This window comes from Chelonia mydas, chromosome 2 (assembly GCF_015237465.2).
Source record: "Chelonia mydas isolate rCheMyd1 chromosome 2, rCheMyd1.pri.v2, whole genome shotgun sequence".
Taxonomy (NCBI): Eukaryota; Metazoa; Chordata; order Testudines; family Cheloniidae; genus Chelonia; species Chelonia mydas.
Genome location: NC_057850.1, coordinates 227,329,734 through 227,352,950, shown reverse-complemented (window position 1 = coordinate 227,352,950; position 23,217 = coordinate 227,329,734). Strand labels below are relative to the sequence as shown.

General features: G+C 42.9%; 1 protein-coding gene across 27 annotated transcripts in view; it reads right to left on the bottom strand.

Moving 5' to 3' along the window:
• Positions 1-23,217, bottom strand: part of KIAA1217 (KIAA1217 ortholog) — a 511,170-nt gene that overhangs the window by 73,263 nt on the left and 414,690 nt on the right. For 26 of the 27 annotated variants that reach the window (XR_005224058.2, XR_005224057.2, XM_037890862.2 and 23 more), the window contains one exon: positions 3,209-4,041. Coding sequence is in view for 25 of the 27 variants with exons in the window: in XM_037890862.2 (XP_037746790.1) it covers positions 3,209-4,041 (833 nt within the window). In the remaining 2 variants the exon portion in view is untranslated. Of the gene's footprint in view, positions 1-3,208; positions 4,042-10,796; positions 11,013-23,217 lie in introns of those variants that run through there. The other variant, XM_043541336.1, reaches the window with a different exon arrangement.

The following is a 23,217-nucleotide window of genomic DNA, read 5'->3' as shown; positions in this document are numbered from 1 at the left end:
GCGGGTTCGTGATGTGGGCTTCAGCCAGCGCTTACCTCAGGCAGCTCCCGGAAGTGGCAACATGTCCCTCTGGCTCCTAGGTGCAGGGGCAGCCAGGGGTCTCCATGAACTGGCCCTGTCTGCAGCCATCTCCCCCGCAGCTCCCATTGGCTGCGGTTCCCAGCCAATGGGAGCTGCAGAGCCGGCGCTCAGGGTGGTGCCTGTCCCACAGGCAGGGGCTGCGCATGGAGACCCCTGGCCACCCCAGCACTTAGGAGCCAGCGGAACATGCTGGCCATTTCCAGGAGCTGCGTGGAGCACGCCGCTGCGGCCACGTGGACTTCTAGTGACCCAGTCAGCTGTGCTGACCAGGGTCCCTTTTTGACTAGGTGTTCTGGTCAAAACTGGACACCTAGCAACCTTAAGTCCAGCTGACTTCAATTGTTCTTGCCTATATGGGTGAAAGTCAGTCCCATGCATAGGGCTGGCATGAGACCTGTGCATCACTTAAGTCCCACATAAACCCTCACCAAAGGGCTGATGTAGAACTTAAGCACTGTGTAAGCCTGTGAATTTTGCCACATGTGACTCAGGCCTGGTCTACATGGGGCGGGGGGGGAGAAGCTAAGTCGGTCTAAGTTACGCAACTTCAGCTACAAAAATAGCGTAGCTGAAGTCGACGCACTTAGAGCTACTTACCCCGGTGTCTTCACTGCAGTAGGTCAACTGCTGACGCTCCCCCGTCAACTCCACCTATATTTCTCGTTTCGGTGGAGTACCGGAGTCGACGGGAGAGCGCTCGGCGGTCGATTTATCGCATCTTCACTAGATGCGATAAATCGACCCCCGCTGGATTGATTGCTAAGGAGGTAAGTGTAGACATACCCTAAGGGCTGAAGTATCAGGCCTGTTATTTTATTTTCTCATTTGATAGTACCCGTGCTGCTGATAAAACAAGTGGGGCTTAGACACCTTCTGATTAGACGATAGCTGTGCCACCTCCCATTGCCAGATATAAAGATGCTTCATCGCTTCCATTATAATTATTGCCTGTCAGCTGTTTATAACTGAGCTGTAAAAATTCAGCTTAAGCTGAAACAGAATTCAGCATCCTCAGCCAGGAGGCACTTTGTATTATTTATTTCATTTAATACAATTGCAATAAAAATTGGTTTTACTGTTTATGAAATTATGAAAGGATTATTTTAATAAGTCTTAAGGCTCTTCATAGTTGTATAACTCAAAAACATTTCCTAAAGTAACATTTCAGAGGTTAGACAATAGAGTAATTTGCACTGATTGCTTTTGGTATTTAGTATGATTTTTTAAAATAGCCCAGACACTCAAGGTTTCAAGAAACAAAATAAAACACGAGCACTTTCCAGTGTAACTTTGTTAATAAATAGTGGGTTGAATTTTAAATACATGTATCTATTTAGAAGTGCTATTATGCAAATATTGTATTCATAATTTTAAATGCACTTTAGGGACAATACTCAGATTGCTGGTGCAGAATTATTTGTAAATTCACTAGTGTGTATGTGTGTACACATGCATGTGTGGGCATGCATGGGATTACACTTGGAGGTATCCTTAAGTCTCATGCCGCGTTGATCCTCTCTCTAGCTAATTACAGTTGGAGGAGACTCATTCTGAGCCTGTCCATCAGATGTGTGGTAGAAGTCTGCTCAGGCCTAATTTTAAAGCCCAAACTGGACCCAAACCAGACTGGAGAGTGTTGAGTTGTTTTCAGACCCGATATTTCCCCCTGAGCTTGTGTCAGCACCACTGCTGCCGACTCATCCTTGGGGCTCAGTCTGGTGAGGATTTCCTGCTCCTCACACCCCATGAATATGTGCTCTGCAACTCGTCAGAACGCTCACTCTGTAGCATACACAGCGCAGTAAGGTGGCAGTGGCCAGCAGCAGTTGGGACACGTAGCCGCCACTGCACCAACCCCACAGGCAGGAGGAGGTGACTGGAGACAACCTGAGCAGGTCGGGTTGCTGTCAGACCAGATTCACACTTGCCACTCTAGTTGGGTTCTGTTGGGTTCCAATCGGGCTGCAAAACTCTACGTAATGGGGGCACTTAAGAGAGATGTGAGGCACTACTTCTCCCCCAGGGCTGAGTCATTAGTTACCTTTCTCAGCCTTTAGCCTTTGAGAGCCTAGCATTGTCCAGCTAGCCTCCTTCAATTCCCTAAAGAGTTCTGTAAAAGTTAGCAGCACAGTCAATAGCCTATCATTAGTACAACTGTACTGGTATATCTTAGCCAATTGCCAATATAATCATCTTTCTGCCCTAGGGTAGGGTCTATGCCAGCAGAAGTCATCATAAGACCTTTGTGCAAATCTGACCCTTAAGAAGACAGGAGAGATCACCGTCAGGTGATAACTAACAGGTAGGTCATCAATTAACCATTTGTTCTGCTAGAAAAAATCAGCAGAAAGAACATTCTTGTTTCACAAAAAGGAAAGGAGGACTTGTGGCACCTTAGAGACTAACAAATTTATTTGAGCATAAACTTTCGTGAGCTACAGCTCACTTCATCGGATGCTGTGAGCTGTAGCTCACGAAAGCTTATGCGCAAATAAATTTGTTAGTCTCTAAGGTGCCACAAGTACTCCTTTTCTTTTTGCGAATAGAGACTAACACGGCTGCTACTCTGATTCTTGTTTCAGTTTCTTCAACAGGATGGGCTTGCTGATCTCAGCAATGCTCCCCAAAGAGTATATTAAAAACAAACTATTCTAGTTTTATGCAAATTCATGTTTTACAACAGATAAGACAGCCAGTGATAAATTCTTCCATTTCCTCACACTAGATGAGAAAAACTCCACTCCATAAAGAATAGAAATTGTAATATCAGAGTGTCATTCTGAACAGGTGTGAAATATATTCCCTTAATAGCACTAGCAGTATAACATTTGTTCTTGTAACATGATTTACTTGTCTGAAAAAAAAATCCGTTAATCATTTTATTTTTTCAAATGACTGAAATGTACCACTAATTAATATGATCCTGGATCACCCATTAGGAGGCAACACTTTTTTGGAAGTAAATTTGGTTCTTTTGGTACATCAGCCCCTTTAAATTACTTACTGCCCTAATAGCTCCCTAAAGACCACACCCCAATATATTGGGCTCCAGTGTATTAAATGAGGTTATGCACACAGATCAGGACTCTCTCTCATTTACATACCTTACATTCTTGCTCTGTCTTACCTTGTCTCTTTGTCTTTGGGCACCGCAGCGGATCCATAGCCAAAAACCTGTTTGTCAGCTGCAGACGGAACTACCTCGACCATGCCAGGTGAACCCACAGCATTCCGTGCTTTCGTTTCCACAAACATCGATGCTCCTGGTTCTTTTTTAAAGGACTGGCGACTAGGAGAAGACCTGTCTGGCTGGACAACGTGAGGGGGCACATGAGTGTTATGCTGCGTATGAATATCGATCAGTCTCATGTCAGCGACTCTGTGAGGAGAGGCAGGAGGAGTTTTAGGACCAAGAGTTGGCAAATGGCTGTCAGGGTATTTTCTTGGTTTTTGTCTGTACAATGATTGCTCCATCATTTCAGGTTGCAGAGAAGGGCTACAGTAAGTGTTTGAGGACCTCATTGCACTGCGATGATAAGCAACAATGTGATCAGGAACGTCAAGAGGGTGTCCAGTATGGGGAGCAGCAACACTCATCCTCCCCTCGTGATACAGGTAAGGGTCAGCATACAGGCCTTCATTTCGAAACAGTGCAAGGTTTTTGTTACTCAGGTCCTCATCTGGTTTCACGTCCCTTCTTTCCAAAATGGCACTAGGGCTTGGTGATATGGATCTTGATGCTGACACACTTGAGAGCCTGTCTCTGGGAATTGTTGCATTGCCTGGCATGCCCACGGGCCTGGCCCCACCATAAGGAATTCTGGATGGAGACGGGGGCATAGAGTGGGGCACAGGTGTAATGGGTGATGAGCTTGGAATTGCATGAGAAGGATGTGTAGCAGATCCTGACCGGGGAGCATTTGGGCCATCTCGGCCTATGTAAGCAATTTCTCTCTGCATCTGAAATAAAGGAAAACCATATGAGACACATCTTTACTCATTAGCCTACACACCACATTAGCTGCTGCTTAGACATCAACTACAGTGAAAAGAATTTAACTTAAATTTCTTTATCATATATTTAAATAAAATAAACTCTTTTGAGACTGCAGCTCCTAATGAAAATATGATCTGCAGAAGGCAGGAAAACTGGCCCACATTAATAGAATATTAGAGAATTTTCTAAATTCATTTACTAATACAAGAAATATATTATGAGCATTCTCACTGATTATTTGGACTACAGTAGCATGGAGAGGCCTGAACTGAGATCTGGGCCTCATTTTGCTAGCTGCTGGACATGCACATAGTGACAACAGTCCCTGCCTTGAAGACCTTATATATCTGTCTGAAATAAAAATACAGCTATGAATGATTGATTCTAAATTTTGTCAGTGGCCATCAACAGTTTGCTGGTGCTTTTACTTATGTATCAAAAATGAAGTCTGAAGAGGTATGCAGAGTGATGCCTGCAGCCCTTACTCAAGCAAAATAAACTCTTGTAATCAATGGGACATTTGCTTCACTGCAGGATTTGTCCTTCTGATAATATCTTGCCAAGATCATTACTTTTGTGCAGAAATCTGAAAATTATACATTGAGTGTATGTAGCATTGTTGTTGAGTGTAGGTAATTTCTCCTAGAGTTTTGCTGATAAATGAAAATTAATCTGCACAGAACAGTTTTCTGATATAAAGTACGTATCACAGACCTTCTGTATCACATGGCCAAAGATACTAGAGCGACTATTCATAGACTTTGTTTAAAAAAACAAGCCACTTACAACCACTTCCAGCTAAAACTGATATAAAAAGAGCTGCAGTAATTGCCAACAGGAAGGTGGGAACAAACAGGAAAAAGAAGGGGAACATGTCTTTTGAAGGATGCGTTAAGTCTTTCGCTAGCTGGCTAAGGGCATAGCTGAAAACTCCGCAGACAACGGTAGGCTCATCTGCTGCAGGGAATAGAGCATCTCACTCTGCTCAGCAGTGACCTCTCCAGATGACTGAGTATTACCACTGACAGGCACAGAAAGGGATCTCATTGCTGCAAGCTTAATTAATGCCTGTGATGAGTCTTGAATGATAAGTAGGGGAGGTTGAGGATCAGCTGGGATCCATCAAAGATGCAGGGGACCTCATTTCCAAAGGAAAAAAATCTTTACTTTGCTTTAAAATGTGTCGTCCACTCAATATGGGTATGTTTACACTGCATGTGGGGTCAGCCTCCCAGCCCACGTCCACAGACTCACGCTAGTGCTCTAAAAATAGCTATGTAGACGTTGTGGCTTGGGCTGAAGCTTGGGCTCCGAAGCCTGGGGCGGGGTGGGGAGCTTGAGAGACTGAGCTGCAATATCAAAGTGGCAACTACACAGCAATTTTTAGTGCACTTGCACGAGCCCTGCTACCACAAGTCTGAGGAACCAGGCTGGGAGGCTCACTCCAAGATGCTTTGTAGACATGTTGACATCACACCCCATCATTTTCATGGGATTCCAGCAAAAAACCAAATTCGTCACCAAACTAGAATGATCGCTACCTTAACTTGTTTAGCAACATGCGACCTACGTGCCTTGTTACGCACCATCTGTTTGAAATCCTTGTCCAACGTTTACTCCTTCATATTATGATAATGTGGCTGGATTTTGCAGCAATCACAATGCATGCCAGCTAGTGAAGCAAGGGGTTACATTCTCTCCCTATCCCACCCACAAGTTTTTCCATTGTTAAGGAAATTGCCATGCCTGTATATACAGTACAACTGTTCCTCTCACAGCAGATGCCACACTTTGGAATTACAAATGACTCTCCCTAGGACTGGAGTTCAGGAATTTGCAACACCAGGCATCAACAAAAAGAAAGGAGAGGAGATAACCTGGCGGCAGCAGCAAAAATACAGAAATAAATAAAACAGAACAAAGAAGAGCACAAGGATGGACTGTGAAAACAACAACAAACTCCAAGCCAGACTGTTTCAGCCACAAGGAGAGACATGGTCAATTTTATAATTTGTTCAGTGAATTAATATAATTTAGGATTTTAAATAAAAACACTGTACAATAAAATTTAACATGCACAATCCCTACTGAATAAAAGATAAAATGAGATGACTAACATTCTACATACACAGCTGTCTGTCCTGCTTTGAGAGACAGGGTTAGCCTTACAAGTGGGCACCGTGCTCAGGGGGATGCCGTGGTCAAGCAGATGCTGCAAGGTAAGAGGCTAGCGCTCATCACCTGGGCTCTGCTCTCCACTTGTGAGTGGCTTTGTTGCTGGCGTGGTGTTCCGGCTTGGCAAAAGGGGCAGGAAGGTCGGGCTGGCTCCCAGCTGGGGGAGGGACTAAAGTTGCAGGGAGCAGAGGGGGTTGTTTCAACTTGTGGCTTGGGAGGGTCTGCCCTGGGGTGAGTTGCAGGAGCGCTACTGGGCCTGGGGAAGTGCCCTGCAGGGCGGGCAGGGGCCAGGGCTGGCCTTGCCCCTGGGGCGATACCATGCACCAGTCTGTGCTGGACTGTGGGGAGAGCTGCTTCTGCCAATCGTCTCCTGCTCTCACCCCAGGCTGCCTGGCGCAGCCCGCCCACCAGGGTAGCTGCTCACTTGCCCCCAAATGCCTGTGGAGCAGGGGTGGATGGGGCACGCCCGGGCTGGTGACAAGAGCTCCTGCACAACGGTGTCCAAAGTTGGGCAGTGCTGAGGAGTGGAGGGGGCGGGGCTCCCTGGGCAGGTTCCCAGCAGCTCGGGGAAACAGACCCTGTGCTGGGTGTGTGCTGTGCTGGTCTTCAGTTTGTGCCTTGCTGCACTCCCATTCCTCCAGCACTTTGCACGGTTGCCAACCCAGTGTTCTCGCCGCAGCTGCCAGAGGCTCGGGTGCTATAGCGAGCCAGTTCTGAGTGTACAGGCTGCCTAGGCTGTTTGCAGGGGTCTCTGCTGTAGGTGCACACAGTCCTTAACATAACTTAAAAGCTTCTCCAGTAAACTTAAGGTGTGTGAACATACTGTGTATCCGTACTTAACCTCAAAGAAAGGGTGCCAAAACACAAATATGCCCATAGCGCCATTTTCCCTAAGGCCAGCCCTGTTGGCCAGCCCTTCTGAAGCCAGATGCTATTCACAGGCCTGATCCAAAGCTCATTGAAGTTAATGGAAAGACTCCTGCTGACTACAGTGGGCTTTGGATCAGGCTCCCCAAGTGTAAATCGGACATGTGGCAATGGGTGCCTGTGACTGTGACAGCAGGACTGAGACCAAAGTCTATAATCATTGTGCACAATAACAGTCTTCCAAGGTGAAGAAACATAGATGCTGGGATTCCCAGGCAAGCAGACACACGAGAAATTTGATAATATGAGGCCGAGAGGAGAAAAGTGTCAATAGGAAACTTGAAAAGCCCAGAATTAACAGTGACAGGTCTAATATCCCCTAATATCTATCTAATATCCCCCTAATATCCAACACTCATGCTGAATGGTCACTCATTTCTCCTGAGGCAGAGGACTCATTCAGCACAAAATTCCTGTTTTCTGTTTGGATGCACGAAGACATAAATGAAGAATTCACACAGAACTGGAGTATTGTTCAAAATAGGACTGGCCAGTACCTGGCATTTACAGTCCTTACCCCATATCCATTTGTGCCAAGTACTGGCACATTTATTAATATTTATTCCCTATTTGTTCTACAATAGCACACAGAGTTCTCAGTCAAGACTGGGGCCCGACTGGGGCCCCATTGTTTTGGGCATGGCACTAACACATAGAAAGACACTGTCTCTGTCCTGAAAAGTTTATAATGTAATTGAAGACATGACTCAAAAAGTGGGTGTAACAATCAGAAGAAGGGAACGGCAGGGGTGGAAAGAGAAGGAGGGAGAGCATGGGTAACAGTGACAGGAACACAGGGTTATGTAGACGGGATACATGTACAGCTTGATGAACTGGAGTCATACAATTTTTATGTGTTTGGATTATAGCTTCTGCTTTCACCTGTCCAGTTTCTTTCTCTCCTGTTGTTCTGTCTCTGTTCCAAGTACCCAGGTTTTTTGCCCATGAGTACTTTAGAACTGCATACAATGGTCTCTTTTTTTCCTTCTCACCTCTGTTCTAACTTTTGTGAGTTTCTACTCTCTCTCTTTTTAATTCTTTTTTGCTCTCTCCTTTATCCATCCTCCTTCTACCCCCCTCTTCCCATACACTACTGGCATACACTGGGCCTCCTGTTCTGGTGTGAAAGGCAAATGCCTCAGGAACAAAGTAAAGAGGAGACTGAGCTGGCCCGAGCCAATATAAGTGATCTCCTGCCACAGCCAGCCTGCAGTAAGGGTGAGGTAGCAATGCTCCTAATGTAGCCGTAATGTAATGTCCCATGCTTCACAACTGCAGTCACACTAGGGTGACTAGATAGCAAGTGTGACAAATCAGGACAGGGTGGAGGGTAACAGGTGCCTATATAAGAAAAAGCACCACCACAATCTGCCTGGCTCTCACACAGTTGCATGTTATGAAATGGAAGCCATAAAAGAGCCTTTACTCTTCCTTGCATAATGCATGTATGGGCTGTGCGGAATTGCAGTCTCTGTAATCCGTGGAGTGCAGGGCCTGGTCCATCCCTATGTCCCCGAATCACGTGGCACCCCAGAGGAGACGATGGAGGCCTCATGGGCAGCAGAGGACAAGCTGCAATTCAGTAAAGGGTGCAGTAGTAGGTATGGCATGTTTCATGATGCATTTTGCCTTCCAGTGCTCCAGTTGAGACTGCCCTGCCATGCTGCCCCTTACACTAAGCTGTACCTAAATGGCACTATGTAGCCCACATCTTTTGTATTTTTCCCTTGCATACACGTAAGAAGGAAATGTTAAAACAAAGGACTGATACTCTGAACCCTGTTCTTTGCTCTACTATCAACTCACTGTGTCCTTAGGCAAATCACATCACCTCTCTGTGACTTGGTTTACTCAACTGTAAACTGGATTTAATTATAACCAATACTTTTCCAGGGCTTTGAGATTTTTGAATGAAGATGCTATGGAAAGTGCTAAGTATTATTACAAAAATGATTAGTATATTTATATGTAAATAATTTTTTAATGAATAGGTTCTGTAATCATTCCACTAGAAAAAATATATCTTATTACTTTTTTAATCAAGTGAAATATTTAATTTAAAAAAGACAAATGAATTACTTAATTTATTCCTTCATCAGAATAAAATTAGAACCAAACTGTCCTAATTAACCTGAAATCTTAGTTGTAGTAGTTGCATTATAATAGAGTTTATATAGCTGAGTTACTGACCTTCCATTCTGGCTTTGCACTGCTGAAAGAATAAGTCAACTTTACTAAATTTTGCAAATAAATGTCAGTATAGTTCTGCACTGGCTGAAATAATTTAATCTGAAATAAGAAACAGTACCTCTGAAAATTACAGAGTTGGTAAATGGTTTGAAAAACACCAGTGGCCTCTAAGCACAACCAAACATGTCACTAGTGCCTATAAAAAGTATTAATTTACTGGCTCCAGTGACAACCCACCATTAGAGTACCTAATCGACTGGTCGCTGTAGATTGCAAAGTAGTGGTTTCTCCTCCTCTGCCCATACTACCATTCCATGTTTCCATTCTTCTTTAATCACCAACCCTGCAGTCTGCCAATGTTAATCAGTACTTTGGATGCTCCAATTTATTGTAAGCGAAGGTAGCCTTCCAACTCCCCTGCTCTCTGTGCTCACAAACCCTATGTAGGGCTCACTTCTAAATGGGGGTGAAGTGGGTGGGTTATAGGAACTAATGGGAGCTGATCAGTTAAGTGTTGAGCTGTTCACTACTCTGGAAACATTGAGGGAGGTGTTATGGTGCATAAGCTATAATCCTTCTACTAGCAGGACAACTTGTTTTCCTGGACAGTGTCTGCCGATCACCCTCACCTTCATACTGTGGTGTACCATAGGTAACATTCAATCCCCATGGCCCAACACAGACCTTCTTCGGTGCTATGCATCCATATGAAAAGGGTTATGGGCACAAGTACTGGCTAGCCAAGAGAAGCATAGTGCACTTTTTCAATGTACTGTATGGTTGCTGCTTGCTTGCTGGCTGAGGTGGTGTGTGCAGCTTAGCTGGTACGCCATCTCTCCTTCCGTATGGCACAGGATCAAGACATACTTAACATTTTTCTTGATTATACCCAGTTCTTTCATGTACACCTGCACATAAGCCTAGCCTCTACAGCTATGCAAATGTTTATCTCATGGTATTTTACATGTTTGGCTCAGATGTTGCCCTTACGGATCCCTGCTTACACATAAGTTTAATTCACATAGTATCCTAAAAGTCCTATGGGGAAGCAAAGAATACCCATTTAACTTTTTATTGAATATAGAGCAAATTTATAAAACTCCAAACTAGCCACAAAAGAAACTTAAGAGCAAAAATAATGGCTGACTGCTTAAACTCATCTATAGTTAATGTGCACATTAACCATGGCATCTATAAACATGTGGTGAAGATTTTCAGGACATATTTTAGACTGACTGTTCTTTCAGGCACAAATTTAAAAAATATGCTTAAGTACTCTACCTCTAATCCGTGTATTTGTGCCTACTGTTCTGAGACTGCTATTAAAAACAATACTATTTTTTTAACTAGACAACATTGCAACTCAAAGACAAATAAAAATATCCTTGCTAAAGGTTTTTATTCTGAAATAATTAAAACCACTTACTTTTACTTAGGGAAATCACCTGCATGGATACAGCAGTAAGAAGAACATTTGGTTCCACTTCATAAAATACAGTTCTTTTGTTTACAGCCTTGAATTTGAATCCTCAGTCTAGAATAGGACATTTTAGGCATCCAGCGTTCTTGGAAAAAGATTTTAAACCTTAAAAAGGCTCCTCATTCCCTCTGCTCGCAACAAGTATGGGCCATCTTGTTTTACTGGATCATCCAAATAGTGCTGCTTCAAGATACTTAAGTACTTTTCCACAGAATAAGTCTGCAATTTCCGTTCCCCTTAGAAATTAGTCACTAAATAACCTTTGTGGCATGTCACCCAGCCACAAACTGTGCATCCTACCGCTATGTAATTCAATCACTGAACAATTTCTTTAATGTGTGTGTATAAAATATAAAGAAGAGACTAACATTAAACAATGAAGCAATACAGAGTCTTGCAAAGGAGTGAACCATAAATAAAACAGCAGGTAACCTTTATTAAGGGAAGAAGGCTTATTCTAAAAGAAAACAATATGAAATACACATGTTAATTATTCAGTAAGAACTCAGTAAACTCAGCATTGCAGAAAACTTAGGAAAAACACAGAACGCATTGATCTGAGCAACTTTTAAAGTAATCGGATTGGTAGAGACATTTAGGGGAGTGAAATGTGAAACTCTCCCTGAGATACAGCACCTGAGCAAAACAGGAGGCTGTCTACTAATTAACCAGTTACCTTAGCAGCTTTACCAAGCTGAACTTTGGGACCATTGTAAATCAATTTCATTGCTATCTCATCAGAACATTGCACACGCAATTAAGATCACTTTTGGAAAAAAGAGACAGTTGAAAAAAGAGACAGTTAAAAAAAGCAACTGTCGATTATTTATTTAGAACGATTACAGGAAAACGACCTTCCCTCCAACCCCCATACCCAAAATATCCAATAATGTTGGAAATACTTTTTTAAGAATACAATACTCACTCAGGTCGGAGAGATGGAACTGAAATGACACAGGGAAAACACACAACATAAGCACTTTACAGCACTGCAGTTATCTGCTGCATGTTTATTTTTTAAAAATGCCACCTGTCTCATTATAGTGGGCATTTGTGGGCTAGATCTAAAAGGGATTTAGATGCTTAGCTGCCACTTTCGTTGCTCAAAGCCAAAATCTCAAATCCCTGCTCAACTGCCACCTAACCCTGTAGGTGCCTAAGTTTCTAGTGGTGAAACCCCCTAGCTGCCTGAATTTCTGCCGGGGGCATGTGCACAGCTGCCTAAGCCCTGACACCAAGTCCCCTAAGCCTCAGTGGAATTCACAAACTAGGTGTCCTCCTGCCTATCTTGCCCGTGGGCCCCAATCTGGTAGGCATGCTCTGAGCATGCCTACTGCATTGGGCCTTGGACAAAACACAGCTGGAAGAGGATGAGAAGATAGTGGTGGTGCTGGCCCCTTTATAACTTTTGCCCTGTGGCTAGAGCACCCATGCAGGATGAGCCAGGTTCAAATCACTCCTGTGCCTAATGTGGAGCAGGGATTTGAATCTAGGTCTCCCCTTCAAAGAGTGCCCCTAATCACGGGGGTATGGGGTACTCGGGGGTCAGAATTCTCTCCCAATCTGTCCTGCTGAAGCTGTTCCACTTTATATAAACAATTAGTCATTGGAACAGGGATTGGGGCCTGTCTTTCCCACATGCTAGCTCAGTGTCCTAACCACAGGGCTATAGAGTTTCTCTTACACTTGCCCTGGCCCAGTGACTGTTAAGTATTTTAAACAAAGTGGAACAGCTTCAGCAGGAGAGTGAAAGAGCCCCACCCCAGAACACCCTATAGCCCAGTGGTTAGGGCACTTACCTGAGAGGTGAGAGACCTGGGTTCAAAGCAGGCAGAAGGGGAATTTAGAGAGAGTTCACAATGGCGATGCCTGAGCAGAAGACACCTCCCTCCAGCCTAGACTTAGGCACCTCAACTCTCTCTCCTTGGCATTCCTTATTGGCTGGCTTAGGCAGCTCCCCACTTAGCATGCTGGCTTTTGTGGATCTCACTATTAGGTGCCTATCTCTCCCCATACGTTGCATAGGAGCCTGGGCACTGAACTCAGGGCTGTGGATTACAGTAGGTGGCACAGCACCTAAAGGAGCTGTCCATAAAAGACAACACACAGGTTTTGGTGATTTTCAAGACCCACACACCCCTTGTAATGCTTGGTAACAGTGAAACAAATGCACAAACTTAAGGATCCACCCGTGCACCCCCTTAATATGTTACTTAATACATAGACAGCCCCAAGCATTAAGCCTTGCAACACTGAATACAAGTCCCCTTTTTTTGTGGTCCTAGCCCTGTGGGTTTTTTCAGCTGGAGGAAAGGCATAGTGTTCTTGATGAGAAAGGGAAGAAAGTGAGAGCTGTACTAGCATAGGGAAATTTGCTGGGTTACATGTATGGGTTTATATGACTGACATCTACTCAATGTGCAGCGGCAGTCAAAAAAACTAACAGAATGTTAGGAACCATTAGAAAAGGGATAGAGAATAAGACAGAAAATATCATAATGTCTTTATAAAAATCCATGGTATGGTCACATCTTGAATACAGCATGCAGCTCTCGTGCCCAATCTCAAAAAAGATATATTGGAATTGGAAAAGGTACAGGGAAGGGCAACAATAACGATTAGGAGTATAGAACAACTTCCATAAGAGGAAAGATTAAAAAGACAGGGACTTTTCAGCTTGGAAAAGGGATGACTAAAAGGGGTATATGACAGAGGTCTATAAATCTTGACTGGTGTGGAGAAAGTGAATAAGGAAGCGTATTTACTCTTTCATACAACCCAAGAACTAGGGGTCACACAATGAAATTAATAGGCAGAGGCTTAAAGCAAACAAAAGGAAGTACTTCTTCACACAACACACAGTCAACCAGTGGATCTAGTTGCCAGGAGATATTGTGAAGGTCAAAACTATAACAGAGTTCAAAAAAAGATTTAGATAAGTTCATGGAGGATAGGTCCACCAATGGCTATTAGCCAGGATGGGCAAGGATACAACACCATGCTCTGTGTGTCCCTAGCCTCTGTCTGCCAGAAGCTGGGAGAGGACGATGGGATGGATCACTCAAAGATTGCCTGTTCTGTTCATTCTCTCTGAAGCAGACGGCATTGGCCACTGTTGGAAGACAGGACAGTGGACTAGATGGACCTTTGGTGTGACCCAGTATGACTGTTCTTATGACTCTGTGTGTATGTGTATTAGTGGGGGGTCATCCATGATGGGATGTGATTGGAATAATACTTTTCTATTCCATGGTGCTTTCCCCAAAGAACTTTGCAAAAATTAATTTAGCTTCACAACACTTCAATGAGAAAGGTATTATTACAACTGTTTCACAGATGGGCAAATTGAGGCACAGGGTGGTTAAGTGACTTGACTAAGGTCAGTGGCAAATCTAGGAACAGAGTCCAGGATTTCGGACTCACAGTCTCATGCTCTAATCAGTAGATATCATTTCTGTTTCAATAAGCAGATGGAAGAACTCTTTCACATTAGAGACAGCTTTGGTATGTTGTGACACATGCACCATTTTTTAAAAAAATGTACAAAACATCACCACTGGTTTTGACTAGAATTTCACAGTATTTTCACACAACATACTTATATTTTTTAAAAATATCATCTTGATTAAATATTTGCACTAGAAATATATGAACAGAATGTCATGACATAAAAGACCATTAAATCAATTTATTTGTATTTTGAATTTCATCAGTCAGGGTTTGTTGTTTCTTGTGGCTACAGGAAGCAAAACATTCTCTACCATTGAGGCATCTGGTTTACATTGGGCAGCTTTAGCTAGCCCATCAAGCACTCACTTTTTTTAAAATGGGGATTTGGATGCTTGATTTAGTTATAACTAAAGTCAGAAATGCTGACCAACTGGACCCCAGAAACACCAAAAGTGGAAAACAGACGAATTGTTTAATACATATTGATAACACAGGCACTTCCTAACAAGTGCCGTGTACATTCTACCAATAGCCTTTTAAAAAAAGTTTAACAACCCTGCAGTAAGAAATCCCATTAATATTGTTATAATATGGAGTATATAGAGGGGTCACTATGTCTCACTGTAGTTGATCTGCAATGAATTGCAAACTGGTAGGATGTACATAAGAACAGCCATATTGGGTCACACCAATGGTCCATCTAGCACAGTATCCTGTCTTCCGACAGGGACTAACACCAGGTGCTTCAGAGGGAATAGACAGAACGGGCAGTCATTGAGTGATCCATCCCCTGTTGTCCAATCCCAGCTTCATTTTCCATAACTGGACTCTAGCATAATAAAGTATACCTCAGAACACCAGATATACTGTGACTGGGCTCCTGGGCATCAGACGCAATATACAATAAGCTTCAAGTATGTCTGATGCACAGGAAGGCTTTTATTACTTAAGGAATGAAGCCTCTTTTAATTTGAAAATATGTCATAGAACAAATGTATAAATAATGCATGGACATGTCATTACCAAGGCTGCAATTCAATCTCTGGGTTCTCATAATACATACAAACCACTCAAGCATCACTCTCCATTTTAATTACTTTATCAGAGCCCTCAAGGCTTGTCTATCTTGCCGTGCCTTATCCTGCTTTTACTTGGTAGCTATTTACTTGTTTATAATGTTCCGTATGAGGTTTCTTTTTCAGCTCAACAAAAAGTACACAAAAGGGCATGATCCTGAGAGGTACCGAGCTCCAGGCTTCATCAGGATCAGGCACAAAATTCTGGGCTATTTATTGCTCTAAAATCCATGTTAGTGAAAGGCTGAAGTCACCATTGGGCACTTAACTGCACCACTCTCCCTCATTTCCTCTAAAATACTAATAACTTCATTAGTCTGTTGGAGCTTCGCAGCTATTTTCCCTTCCCATTAATTTATCTCTCTTTTTTATTAGTTGAAAAAATGTTACAGACACAAGGGAAAAAAATACCATTTATAAAGTTGGACAAGATTTTTTTTTAAAAGACCTATTTCAGTGTGTGTGACACAAGGGTGGTTCCATTTTATCATCTTACCATTCTGACAATTATTCCTTTTCTTTTAATATTTTTATAGCTGGAAATAGTTACATAGCTAGTCTCTTGTTTTCATTTCTATAAATAACTGTTTCCTTGAAAAAACACAGACAAGCTGACTTACCCACTAAAATGTTTATTACTAATTTAGAGCCTGAACCTGCACTCCAGGACAAACTTTGCCAGAGTATGGAGTCAATGGGAGTTTTGCTTGAACATGACTAACTAATACAGTCTCACAAAACCCAAAAACTAAGGTAATTTGTCAGAGATGTTTTCACAGATAAATACCAAGGAAAGTGTTGATTTCTGCTGTTTTTGCCACTGAGGTCCTCATGTGAATACCAAAAGCTCCACCACATACTAGCTAGCATAGAGTCTAATCCTGATCCAAGAAATTAGAAGATACAGATGACAAAATCCTGTTATAACATTTAGATCAGGGGCTCTCAAGTTGTGTGTTAAGGTCCATGAGGACTGCCAAGGGGATCTGTAGCACACATCTTTCTCAGCTTAGTGGAGCACTGGGAGCCTATAAGTAAGGCCATCTGTTCCTTGTTCTAAGAGGAACTGTTCCCCAGATCTGTACCCTTCCATTCCTCAGCAGAAGAGGGAAGAGAAGTGCTAATGGCCCATCCTGACACCACACATCACCTTTTCTCCGTCCAGCGAAAAACAAGGGACAGTGAAGGGTAAAGCACAGGCAGCTGGTACTCAAGTTTATATGCAGCTGGCAGAGTGGAACAAGCCAGTGCCATCTTTATGCTACTGTATCCTGTGAATTATTTCCATAAATTGGAACAAACTTTAAAATTAGTCTCAAATTTTCTAAAGCAGCCCTCCAGCTAAACATCTATATTTATAGCCACATAGATTTCTGTGGCATCTCCAAAAAGATCAAAAAATGGACCCGTCAGAATTCTTATTTGAATTCTGATGGCAGATTCAGGTGGATGGGGAGGTAAGAGACCAGTTCTAGCAGTGTAAGAAGGCTTAGGCCTGGTCTACAACGGGGGTGTGTGTGTGTGTGTGTCCCGATCTAAGTTACGCAACTTCAGCTACGTTATTCACATACCTGAAGTCGATGTACTTAGACCTACTCACCACGGTGTCATCACTGCAGTGAGTCAACTGCTGCTGCTCCCCCGTCGACTCTGCCTGCCCCCTCTCACGGCAGTGGAGTACAGGAGTCAACGGGAGAGAGCTCGGGGGTCGATTTATCGCGTCTAAACTAGACGTGATAAATCGACTCTCGCTGGATCGATTGCTGCCCGCCGAGCCGGCGAGTAGTACAGACATACCATTAGAGTTGTGACAGTCACAGATGATTTAGCTTCTGCGCTCTTAGCGTACCTTCTGATTTGTATTACCTCTTAACAGGGTCTTCACAGATTCCTAAGGCACTTGCTAAAGCAGAGTATGTCCTGTGGTAAACACAGGTGCTGTAAAGTTCCATCACCTTATATTCATTCCAAACTTCCTATTTCTTTTTTAAAATCACTTAAATATCAACTAGTGTGAACCACTGTAAAGAGCTCTGTAGTACTTGTGCTTCAATACTGGCATAGAAGGCCTTCCTGTAGAAGAGATGGCTCTTACAACATTAGGCAAGCTGTGTCTGAACCCACTGACCCCCAGGCACCTGAGCCCCAAGCCAGCATTTTTTTTGCAGAATATATATTTTAAATGTTTTAATATTGTAGCTTAAATTGTGTGCTCAGTCCTTTGGTGGTGGCAGCATTTCGGCAGAATCAAGAATTTCACATGATGAAACATTTATCAGAAATGAAATACAGGCAAGTAGGGGTGGGTGAATCTTGTGGGGGATGAAGATTCTGTAAGCCTTTCCAATTATTTCTGGGATCACAAAATTAGGGTCAATATAACAAGCCCTTTTCTGAAGCTGCATGAGCCAGGGACTATGGGATCGGCTGTTATTTCAAGCTGCAATCCTCCCACTCCCGTGTAATTTAAACCTCACATTTTCTCCCAGAGGTGATTCAATATAAATAAACATGTTTTTCTAGCTAAAAGGAAGTCATTGGTACACACATATATGTATGAAAAAGCCCCCCCAAAAGCTAGGCTGGCACCAGTGGCTGTGCTAAACTATACACATCTACAATTGTGCTGATTTCACTGGCATTTTTCTCTTCTTCCCTACCTGTTACATTTCTATATATAGGATTCTCACTCAATCTACTCTCTGCTCCATTTTCATCTTTTTTTCCATTGTCTTTTTCCTCTGCCCCAAGACTCGAACCGAGATGATACAACCAGAATGGGATACTCGCAGCTTCTTCTGCCTTCCTCATTAGCTATCCCACCTCATTTTTGAATCCCATGCTTCCTCCCTCTTTCCTAGACAAGACCTTGACCCCATCATACACTAGCCAGCCCTGGGAGAGACAGCAAGACAATATGGGAAGAGGAAGGTCGGCGGCAGCAGGCCGGGGGCAGGGAGGGGCTCCTGTGGCTGGCACATCCAGAGCTCAGAGATCGCAGGAGAGGGGGCATGAGGAAGGAAAACGTAACACTTAAAGGGGTGACAATGAGACTAAATGACCTAACCTACCTATAGGAGAGAGACCAACAGGTTTAAGGCCTATGATTCTAGGGAACTATAGGGAAAGGTTTTAAACCTTTTACCTGGGGGTTGCAGTAGAAAGCACCCAATGCCTGTTGGATCCTTGCAGAACCCTGTTGGAGAGTTGAACTTTTGTTGACATGAACTAGGACTGCTAAAACAGGCATGTTTTGAAATTGCTCAATATTTTCTTGTTTTCAAGTTAAGTTTGTTTGGGTTATAGGAGCTACTGGAAAGCTCTGGAAGGCCAGCTGTGAAGAGCCTGGTAGTTTTCCATGGACTGAGAAGTGTAAAACCTAGAGCTCAGGTCTGCTCTGCTTTTTGTCTGTTTGCTTTGTGTCTGTTGTTTTCATGTGTTTCCTTATTCTTCCAAGTCATGGGACTAAACTGGGACTAAATCATGCCTACTACACCTCAGCCCATGGTGCTTTGGGGATTTTCTCAGCACACCACAGCCAGTCCTGGATTTGATTGCTGCCTTCTCATTTGATGCCAGCCCACTGGTTCCAGACACTGAAGTCTTGTCCACTCTGGCAGCAGTGTGTAGGGAACACGTAGCCACATGCCACAGTGAAAAGCAGGCTGTACCCATACTGTGCTGTGTAGCTACAAATGGCAGCGAAAAGCTCGGGTGGAGGGGCAGCCTTTCTCTGCTGCCTCCCCTCGCCAAAGCCCTTCTCTGCTGCCAGAGCTTTACACTGCAGTAGGGAAAGACTCTGGCAGCAGAGAGGCAGAACACTAGGCTGATAAAAACAGCAGTATAGACGGGGGGCGGGGGGCATGAAGAGAGCTATGAAAAATACATTCCCTAAGGTTCTGATGTGTCTTTACTCCCCACAGCAGCAGTGCCTCACCGTTTACACTGCTATTTATACCCATGCTAGAGGCATGCAGTGCATGTTCTCTACATACTACTGTTAAGTGTAAACACAACCTGTCCACTAACTGAACTTTACCTTGATCCACCTTCCAACCTGGCCTAAGGTCTCTGCTTGCCCAGGTAAAGAACTATACCTCTCTTCTGTAGCTGACAACCACCATCACCCAGACACCAGCAGACCAGAAAAGATTCACCTATTTTCCTGTTTCCCTTCTCCTGTCTTCTCTTTTACCCATGTTTGTCTGCTTGTGCTGGACTTGCCAAAACTCCCAACACTGTAAATAAACTGAGAAAGTTCTGATTGTTATATCATCAATATAATTTCCATCATTAAGGAAAAACAACTGTTTCAGTAACATGCAATTTTTACTGTAGGGTTAGTAATTACAGCAGGAGGGTAAATGTTACGTGTGGTTATCAGAAAGCTAAAGAAGCTTAAAATACAGCAGCAGCCATGGAGTGCAAAGTAAAATCTAAATAATCCATAAACCATGATAGCGGGGAAGGAAGAGTGAAAGGAAATGCGGGGTGGGAAGTAGGGAAATGAGGCTGGGAGACTATGGAAGGAAAAGAGAAAGAAACATTGTAGGTAGTCTGTGAGAGAGATGGGAGGTGAGAGACAGAAAGAGAAAGAGAGAGAATCTGGGGGTAAAGAGAGCCTAATGGGCAAGTCAGGAAAGGGTTAACAGATTGTGAGGACAGAGGTACAAAAATAAGATTAGGTCTTGGAGAGAGAAACAGTAAGAGTCAGAGGAAGAGAAGAGAACGAAGTATGAGAGAGAGATTCTAGGGAAAAAAACAAAGTCAGAAGGTTACAATGACAAAATGGAAGGCGAGAATGAAGAAACTGAAGGAGGGGGAAAAGCAAGAATGCACAAAAATGTTCTTGAAAGCTACGAGATTTTGGTTTATTGACTGCAATCACAATCAATTAGATTGTATCTACCCAGCAGAAAATAATGGGCAGGCGGAAGGAGAGGAAGAGAGAAAGTGTGTGTCCAATTTATGCCAGTGTGTTTAACCCAGCCTATGGGGGGAAAATGCTTCAGGCTCTTCCTGGCCTGAGAGAGTGAGGGTGTGGGGAGCAGGATACACCAACACTCTCTGCTGCAGTCTGAGCAACGCTCTAGCCCCCTCTGTCCCTACACACTTCTGTAAACCAGAACAACAGTGTTTGAGTTGCGCTTTCAAAGCTACAAATGGCCTCCAAACTAAGCATAATGAGCTTGTCCAGTTCTATTGGTGAGGAGGCTTGAGGGGGAAAGAGACATGCTCCCCTTGCAAAACGACAGAAAACGGTGATGTTCTACAAGTTGTATTTCAGTGCAGTAGCCCAGAGGCTTTACATTACTTTACATCTGGGTGCAGTGGGAATGGTTCCCAACTGGAAATGCTGAAACAGATGTTCCAGCATGTGTACAGGCACTTGTGGTTAAGTGAATACGCAACTGCTAATTCAACTCTGATTATTCATGGAGGACTTCAAAAGGTTCCAAGGTTATACAATGGCAGGATAAGCTCTAACAAACTCTGTGTGTGTGTGTGAGGAGTGGCAAGTCCCCATCTTTTGCAAAAATGGCTGTGTCCCATGCCACTCCCAAAATACAATCCAATTCCAGATGACACATACATATGATCACTGTCCCAACGGCACTTGTGGCAGCTTGTCCTTGTCCATCGTCCCACCCAATTGTCTCACCCACTCCTGTAGACCAGATTCCTGGGAATACAGTTGTTTCCTCAGGGTAAAACAGGAATCCAATCTACAGGTGAGGGAAATGCAGCTGGGTTGCAGGAACATTTAAAGCAATGGATAACAATAATAATGATGCTAAAACATTTAATTTCTTACCTAAATTGAGTTCAGCTTGGAAGGTATATTGGTCCAGATACAGGTAGAAATGAGGGCTCTAAATTTCCACAAGGCTGTTCATATTTTCCCTGAACCCATTTTCACATCCTTAGCTGTCAGTTAATGTAGATTAGTTTTCAATGAAACAGCTTCCTTGGTAGGCTTGTAGAGTACTATTTAAGGTGGGAGAGAGGAATGAGGAGATGTCGCTTTTAGCATCCGTCTAAGACACTCCAGTAGGAGCTTCTGGTCTAGCCATGCTTAAGACAAATGGAACATCATGTTCCAAAGACACTGATGCATGTGTGAGATCCAGAACATTCTGCATCAACATAACCACACATAAGCATGCCTGAAATCAAAGTCTGCCTGTGTGGGGTTTTTCTCTCTCATCACCAACCTTAATTTTGCCGCACAAGCTATCTCCCTGGTACCAGACTGCATAATTCTACTCCAATCACAAAAGCAAACATCCAGATCAGCCAGCTTAGCATGAGTTCATTTCTGAGTGTTTATGAGCATGTTTCATGGAGCTGTTTTCTTTTTTCATAAATAAACAGAATGTGAAAGTAAAAAGAAAAAAACCATCTCATTTTAAACTACCAAATTTAACAGAAGGAAGTTAACAAAGCTCTCATTTTCTTCCTTAGTGTACTTTCCAGACAAAATAGCTTAGATGATAGCGAGTGCATTTCAGCCAAGATATGTCAGGGTGTCATTGTCAATGAAAAAAATACAAACACATTGAAACATAACACATTTCTATCCTGAAAAGGTTGGTTTTACATAATTATATCATTGGTTTGCCAATATCCACATTTAACTCACCAGCATACTTTGGCACACCCAAACCAAAAGCTTTTATTCTTTTTGAACTGAACATATAAAAGTTGTCACTGATTTTTGTAGAATTAAGGTAGGGCCCTTGAAATGGCTGGGAATTAGTGTTACAAACAAATAGTTCTGTTTGTTTGATTTACTTTTGTACTGTTGCTTTTAGATAGGATTTTAAGCACATAAACAAAAGTTGCCTGCTTTGTGCAGATGTAACAAGCATTTCCTTCCCTTTCCCCTTAAGAGATCAAATGCATTGTCAAGAAAATGCATACAGTCGCTATCAGCCTTGAAAGCCAAATCCTTAAAACCATTCTGGATTCCAGCACCTCCTTGGGGCACTGCTGAACTGATGGATTCATCCATTTTTTTCCCAAAAAAGGAATAGTTTCAAGCATATATAGCTCTGGTACAGATCAGCATTTTTATTTGGTTTAAATATGCTGTATATCAGATTTCTACTCTTTAAAAAAAAAGGAGTCCTGTGAGTAACTGATCTCATAAATCAAAATAAATGCATGGCTCCTTGACTCTCTGATCTACTATTCAGCTTTTATTTCTGTTCCATATTTGTAGCTTTTCCTACTGTGCCAAAGCCAAATAGAATTGAACAACTTCTTATGATTAAACAAGAATAAGGAAAAACATAACCTTTAGTCTCATCTGGAATTATCAAATGACTGAGTCAAAACATGTTTTCTATTACAGGAATATGGAATATGTTAGGATATAAATAGTAAAGAAACAGTATACAATATAGTTGGTCGTTTAAATCCTACGCATATTTTACACCTGTAACCCACTGTTACCGCTAAATAAGAACGCAGCAGATAAGAAGGAAAATATTATGTCATAAGTTTTGCACCCAGCACTATCTGCAGTCCTCATCTGTAGGAAGGAAAGGTCAGTGGATGAGTATAACAATGGATCCACTAGCCCCTTTCCTCATCCCACACAACAGTGCATAGGGAGCCCCCATGCAACTGGGCTTTGTGGCATATGCTACTGTGAACCTGCTGCAGAACTGGTTTGCTTCCTTGTGGGCTGAATCTTCCACTCCTATAGAGGAGGCCAGCGGGAGTATTTGCATTAACACCTCTTTTACCACATTAATATAATTGCTATCACAGTCTCAAGAGTAATTGTTCTGTTCTGTGAACATTTATTCTCTTTCAACTTTACTTCCTTCTGT